Below are 6,934 nucleotides of genomic sequence, written 5' to 3'. Positions count from 1 at the left end.
GGGCTGCACCCCTCACCCCGGCTCTGTCACCCAGATCCCTGCCTGGCCTGGTCCTTCACCCCAGCATCCTCCTGCTTCCTGGTAGCTGGATTGTAAAAGGCGGGAGGGTGATTTCCACACCCCGGGGCCACCACGCCCAGCTAAATGCTCCACCCCCCAGCGCGAGGCGGGGCAGAGCCCAGGGACCCAGCCGGGTGGGAGAGCGGGTGACAGGCTCCTGGGCTGCCCTGCCCCGGCAGGAGACGATGCGCTGGAGCAGAGGACCCAGTGGGGCAGTCCGGGGCGGCGGGAGCAGGCCCAGGTGGCTGTTCTGCTGCAGCAGCAAGTGCTGCCATAGCCCCGTGACCCGAGAAATACCCTGGGGGCGGCTGGCCCCACTTCGCAGCCGCATCCTGGCTGAATAACAGCTCGGCCCTTCCCAACTGTGGGTCTGGCTTTATTGGGGATGAACAGCTGGGTGAGGCGGGGGTGGGGGGAAGGGGCAGCAGGAGCCGTTGGCCTGGCCTGGTGCTCAAGTGGGTGCAGTGTCTGACGGGCAGGGGTGGTCGCCGGGTCTCCGCTGGGCGGCAGCGATAGCGTCCTTCTGCGGGTGGGGGGCACCGGAGGTGTCCTGGCACTGTGGGCACTGGCCAGGGGAAGAGGAGACACGCCATGGGGTTAGCATTGTGGCTGGGGGATCCCCGCCCCTGCTGCTCTCCAGGCTGGGTTTGTTTCTGGGAGTTGGAGGCGGCGTCTGCCCCTGTGTCAAAGCAGCTGAGCGGGTCACGTTTGCAGAGAGCCAGGCTGCCCGAAGCGTGGCCTTGGGGTACGGCTGCCTGGGGCAGGAGCGAGGGCATCCCTTCCACAGCCCAGGGACCGCTGGCATCCCTTCCGCAGCCCAGGGGCCCGCTGGCATGCCCTTCCGCAGCCCAGGGGCCCGCAGGCATCCCTTCCGCAGCCCAGGGACCGCAGGCATCCCTTCCGCAGCCCAGGGGCCCGATGGCATCCCTTCCGCACCCCAGGGCCCGCTGGCATCCCTTCCGCGCCCCAGGGGCCCGCAGGCATCCCTTCCGCACCCCAGGGGCCGCTGGCATCCCTTCCGCACCCCAGGGGCCCGCTGGCATCCCTTCTGCAGCCCAGGGGCCCGCTGGCATCCCTTCCGCAGCCCAGGGGCCGCAGGCATCCCTTCCGCACCCCAGGGGCCGCAGGCATCCCTTCCGCACCCCAGGGGCCCGCAGGCATGCCCTTCCGCACCCCAGGGCCCGCAGGCATCCCTTCCGCACCCCAGGGGCCCGCTGGCATCCCTTCCGCAGCCCAGGGGCCCGCAGGCATCCCTTCCGCAGCCCAGGGCCCGCAGGCATGCCCACTGGCTGGCACTCTGGGCCCTGTGGGGGTGCTGTCAGCTCAGCTTGGTGACCGCTGCTTTGGGTGAGCCCGAGTCCAGGCTGGACCCGGAACCCCCTGCCCCTTTGCTGCCTGCCCTTGGTTCCCCCTTGGGGGCGCTGGACACGCCCCCCTCCCACTACGGTGCATCTTGGCGCCCCCTGCTGGGCTGTGGCCTGCGGGATCAGCCCCTGGGGAGAGCAGTGGGTCAAAGGGCATCAGCTCCAAGGGCAGCGGGCACAGGGCGCTCTGCAGGGGGGCTCGGCCGGAGGGGGGAGCAATCTGGTGCCCAGCCCAGAGCCCCCTAAGGGAACCATGAGCAGCCCAGCCCCCACCTGGACCCTGCCTGGGGGGCCCGTACTACCATGCTGTGGATGTGGGGGTGCCACCCTGGCTAGGGTGGCAGCCCTCTGGAGAAGGCAAACACGCCGGGATGGTAGGGCGCTTCGCCCTTGTCCTGCACGGTCCTGCACTCCTCCTCCTGTCTCGTCGTCTCCGTCTCCTGCAGGGGCAGAGGTGCCAGGTCACAGCTCCGGCCAGGGAGGTGGTGCGGATGCAGCCCCAGGCAGCGCCCTGGGGGCATGGGCTGGGCCCAGCGCTGTGTGCACCATCAGTCTGCACAGAGCGTGGAACCACTGAGCCTCTGCTCGCGTGCTGCATGCGTGTGCATGTATCGCGGGCATGGGCATCTACCAGGAGCACGGGTGTCCGTCTGTCCTCCTTGTGCAGACCCGTGCAGCACCTGGGAGTGGGCCCTGGGGGGTGGAATGGCCCAGCTGAGCCTGGCCCCACCCAGCACTGCTCCCAGGCCCCTGGCCGACGTGTGGGATTTCCCAGGAGAGCGGCTCTGAGCCCGCGGGCGCACCCACCTTCACAGCCTGCTGCGTCTCCATCCTGCAGTGCACGTACTGAGCCAGCACCTCGCCCGGGCTGCCGGAGTCAAACTTGACACAAGCCTGGCAGATCAGCTTCTTCTGAGGAGAGAGGGGCCAAGGGAGGCGTCAGCCCCGTGGGCGAGTGGGGCAGGCTGGGCCGAGAACATGCAGCAGCTCCCCCGCCGCACGTGTCCCCAGTGCCGCCTGTGCCCCTCCCTCACCGGGGGCATGTTCCCCCTCGCACCCACACCTCTCTGGCCCCAATCCCTGTAGGTGCTGGGCCTCCCCCGCACAGCCATGGGGTGGGGCAGGCGCCGACCCCAGCACAGCCAGAGCCACACACTGTCCCCAGGGAGTCCCTGGCAGAGCAGGGACCGGAGCCCAGCACGGTGCCCCGACACGACGCAGGGTCCAGCTGGAGCCCTCGCTGCTCCGCACATGCCAGCACTCAGCCCCTCCCTGCCGCTCGCACACTCTGCACTCCTCCCTGGGGCCCGGCGGAGCTGGCGGCTGCCCCTGCCTCATTCCCAGGGGCTGGGAGCGTGTCACCGCAGGGGGCCGCCCCCCCCCTCATTCCCAGGGGCTGGGAGCCTGTCACCGCAGGGGGCCGCCCCCCCTCATTCCCAGGGGCTGGGAGCCTGTCACCGCAGGGGGCCGCCCCCCCTCATTCCCAGGGGCTGGGAGCCTGTCACCGCAGGGGGCCGCCCCCCCTCATTCCCAGGGGCTGGGAGCCTGTCACCGCAGGGGGCCGCCCCCCCTCATTCCCAGGGGCTGGGAGCCTGTCACCGCAGGGGGCCGCCCCCCCTCATTCCCAGGGGCTGGGAGCCTGTCACCGCAGGGGGCCGCCCCCCCTCATTCCCAGGGGCTGGGAGCCTGTCACCGCAGGGGGCCGCCCCCCCTCATTCCCAGGGGCTGGGAGCCTGTCACCGCAGGGGGCTGCCCCCCCTCATTCCCAGGGGCTGGGAGCCTGTCACCGCAGGGGGCCGCCCCCCACCCTCATTCCCAGGGGCTGGGAGCGTGTCACCGCAGGGGGCTGCCCCCCACCCTCATTCCCAGGGGCTGGGAGCCTGTCACCGCAGGGGGCTGCCCCCCCCTCATTCCCAGGGGCTGGGCGTGTGTCACCGCAGGGGGCTGCCCCCCACCCTCATTCCCAGGGGCTGGGAGCGTGTCACCGCAGGGGGCTGCCCCCCACCCTCATTCCCAGGGGCTGGGAGCCTGTCGCCGCGGGGGGCCGCCCCCCCTCATTCCCAGGGGCTGGGAGCCTGTCGCCGCAGGGGGCTGCCCCCCGCCCTCATTCCCAGGGGCTGGGAGCCTGTCACCGCAGGGGGCTGCCCCCCCCTCATTCCCAGGGGCTGGGAGCCTGTCACCGCAGGGGGCTGCCCCCCCTCATTCCCAGGGGCTGGGAGCCTGTCACCGCAGGGGGCCGCCCCCCACCCTCATTCCCAGGGGCTGGGAGCGTGTCACCGCAGGGGGCTGCCCCCCACCCTCATTCCCAGGGGCTGGGAGCCTGTCACCGCAGGGGGCCGCCCCCCGCCCTCATTCCCAGGGGCTGGGAGCCTGTCACCGCAGGGGGCTGCCCCCCCCCTCATTCCCAGGGGCTGGGAGCCTGTCACCGCAGCCCCGCTCCCCAGTGGAGGGGGAGGAAATGACCCTCCAGAACAGTACCCCAGCCAGGGGCGGCTCCAGGCCCCAGCACGCCAAGCACATGCTTGGGGCGGCATGCCGTGGGGGAGCGCTCTGCCGGTCGCGGGGAGGGCGGCAGGCACGGTGCCTTCGGCGGCATGCCTGCGGAGGGTCCGCTGGTCCTGCGGCTCCACCGAAGTGTCTAGAGCTGCCCCTGACTCCAGCCGCCTGGACAGAGGCTGGAGGCGGCTGGCCCCTCGCTCACCCCTCTGCGTTTGAGGGCGCAGTCCTGTCTGTTCCCCGGCTGGTTCCGGCACTGGGTCTGCTGGAGCCTGACCTGCAGCCGCACAAAGGGCCCCGCCGGATACTCCTGGAACCAAACAGAAACCAGGGTCAGCAAAGCGCCTCTGCCAGAGCCCTGGGCTCCCTTTGCTGAGGCGGGTGGAGGCTCCCAGGGACGCCGCAGGCCCCGAGGAAACGCCCAAGGGGAGCTGCGCATTGCTCGCTCTGACTCGCCAGAGACTCCAGCCCAGCATAGAGCCAGGGGCCTGAGCACGCGCCAGGGACAGACACCAGCCTGCACCAGCCTGCCACCTCCAGGGTCCAGCCTCACTGGCCGCCATGGCATGACCCTGGGAGGGGCAGTGTCACCCCAGGGGCTCTCCCCGCTGCCGGCGCGGCGACGGAGCGGCTGGTAGAGACTCTCTCTGCCTCGTGCCGCTCCCCAAGTCTGACATGACGTCCAACGCGCCCGCTCCCATGAGCTGCGGTGTCCGCAGAGGAGCCTGGGAGAAGCCCCCGAGCGCCCGCGGCCTGTGCTGGAGTGGGGGGGGGGTTCGCCCCACGCTGCAGCAGCCGGGAAGGGGCCAACGGCTGGTCAGTGACGTCTCCAGGGGGTCGAGGGGCACAGCTGGGCGGCAAAGCTGCCACCGGGGAGGCCGGGCACTGGTCAGCCCGCCCGAGCTCGGCCGCAGCGCGGGAGGAGGCTGCAGCAGGCGCTGGAGTACCCGGGAGAGCGGCTTACAGCCCAGGGAGGGGCAGCGAGGGATTGTGAGTAGCAGCAACAGCTGCCAAGGCTGGGTCCCCGGGCTGGACTCAAGGGGGGTGGGCCTGGGGTCCCCCCCCAGGAGGGGCGGGGCTACTGGGACGTCACCATGCCTCGGCCCCGGCAGTGCCCCGCACCCTGTGCCAGCCGCTGGCTGCCGCTCAGGGGGGCTGGGCACAGTTCACGTCTAGCTGAGCTCTGCAGGTCAACGCCCATTCGCCTCCGCCAAGGCTGGCCAGGTGCCCGCAACCCAGCCTAGCCCTAGCCCCCCCGGCCCAGAACGCCGAGCCCCGTTAGCTGGAACCAGCTCTCCCGCCCGACGCCGCCTCGCGCTGCCTGCGGGGCCGGGAGTAGCTCCGTCCTGCCTTCCCCATTCTGGGTGTGCAGAGCCCTGGCCACCCTGCCCTCTCCCCTAGCCAGCCATGCCCCAGGCACGTGATGCACCACGCATGGGCCACTGGGGGTGCTGAGCATGGCTGTGTCTGCCCCAAGCCCCTGCCCACCGCCCTCCCACCCCCCCCACTCCCTCCCTGTACCCAAACCCACCCTCCCCACAGCTCCCCTTCCCTGCCCCCATACAGCCTCTGCAGACCTCCTCCATCCCCACCGCAAACCCACCCACATGGGCTCTCAGCCATGAGAGTCCCACGTTCCTCCCATCCCCCAGGATCCCAGAGCACCATACAGGCTGGGCAGACAGGAATCCCTTCCCCCATCACTGCAGAGCAGCCACCTCTGGGGAGGGACTCAGCAGCTCAGCGCACAGCAACGCGTCGCCAGCTCTCATGCACTCACTCTTTCAGTGACGTCTTCCACCGCCTGCTCCTTGTACACCCATTGCACGACTTTCCTGTTGTGAAAAGCTTCCAGCACCAAGCCCACCACCCTCTCCCGCAGCGTCAATTCGCCTGCCGCAGCCAGGGCCACCAAGCCCAAGCCCAGAACGAGCAGCCCCTTCATCTGTGCGGGTGGCGAATGGACCCCAGGGAGCGTCGGCCCTTCTCGCCCACCCCAAGAACCCCCTGCTGTTGATCTTAGTCATCCATTAACTAATTCCCCAGAAGCTGCCCTGGCCCTGGCCAGCACCTTCCCATTGCAATCGCTCATCGATTTGTTCCTGGGAGCTGCTGGAGAGAGGCAGGCAAAGTTGGCACAGCCCGGCCGTGGGGGTGGGGCAGGAGGGCGGGCGAGCCAGGGGAACGGGGTGCCCAGTTCCTGGGGGCCTGGAAGCTCTTTCCTGTGGCTGGTCCCTAAACTCATCTAGCCTTTCGGGCCGTTGAACGAGCCCAGTCAGTGCTGCAGCGGCAGGCTCCTGGAGCCTGAGCACATCCTTTCTTGGCTCCTCTCCCTGGCTGTGCCCGGGGGAAGCTTTGCATGCCCTGCGGGTCACCACAATGCAGAGACCCACCACCCTGCCAGCTTGCACCACACCCAGCCCCCATCTGACCAGGGACAGGCGTGTGTTTGGGGTGGGGGAGGGGATGCTCAGGAGGTAGAATGGAAAGAGACCCACAGAGGTTCAGCTTCTGCCGCCCGTTGCAACGGAAGGAGCTTCCGGGCTGGTGCTGGGACCCGCCCCTGGCTAGCTCCTCATCACAGCCCTTTGCAGTTCAGGGGCATCGCTCACCCGAGGGCACCGGGGCCGTGCATCCAGCTCCCCAGCCCCTGAGGGTCGCGTCATGGTCACTATCCCTGCAGCCTGGCTGGCAGAGAAAGGAACAGAACTCCCAGCCATGAGGCCATCTCTCCGGAGCTCTCCCCAACGGGGCGTGCCCCGAGCTCTGCCTGGGAGTCGTGCAGAACAGCTGCAGGGCTCTACGGGTGCTGCCCACAGGAGCCCAGGGGGCTCTGCAGGCTTTCCCCACCCCCGCCCTGTGACGAGAAAGGAGCTCAGAGCAGCAGCGATGGCAAAGCCTGGGCAGGTCCCACTGAGTCCAATTTGCTCCCTACAAGCTGGGGAACCTCGCTGCGTATGTCCCTGGCACTGGGTCTTCCAGCCCCCATGGCTGGATCACTCTGTTTTTCCATT

At 69.8% G+C, this 6,934-nt stretch overlaps 1 protein-coding gene across 2 annotated transcripts; it reads right to left on the bottom strand.

Annotated features, from left to right (window-relative positions):
• Window positions 1-415: 415 nt before the first annotated feature.
• Window positions 416-6,601, bottom strand: RARRES2 (retinoic acid receptor responder 2). 2 transcript variants are annotated; one of them, XM_045004245.1, is made up of 5 exons: window positions 6,533-6,601; window positions 4,126-4,230; window positions 2,232-2,336; window positions 1,727-1,864; window positions 416-625 (listed from the first exon to the last, which is right to left on the bottom strand). In XM_045004245.1, the coding sequence occupies exons 1-4, from the start codon at window positions 6,584-6,586 to the stop codon at window positions 1,757-1,759; spliced, it is 372 nt and encodes a 123-aa protein (XP_044860180.1). In that variant the 5' UTR covers window positions 6,587-6,601; the 3' UTR covers window positions 416-625; window positions 1,727-1,756. The 2 variants fall into 2 exon arrangements, with proteins under 2 accessions (XP_044860180.1, XP_044860179.1); XM_045004244.1 differs by lacking the exon at window positions 6,533-6,601 and adding an exon at window positions 5,701-5,990.
• Window positions 6,602-6,934: the final 333 nt, after the last annotated feature.

The sequence above is a fragment of the Mauremys mutica genome, chromosome 2 (genome assembly GCF_020497125.1).
Source record: "Mauremys mutica isolate MM-2020 ecotype Southern chromosome 2, ASM2049712v1, whole genome shotgun sequence".
Classification (NCBI taxonomy): domain Eukaryota; kingdom Metazoa; phylum Chordata; order Testudines; family Geoemydidae; genus Mauremys; species Mauremys mutica.
Note: the sequence above shows the minus strand (reverse complement) of the source record. Positions and strands in the feature narration are given on the sequence as shown.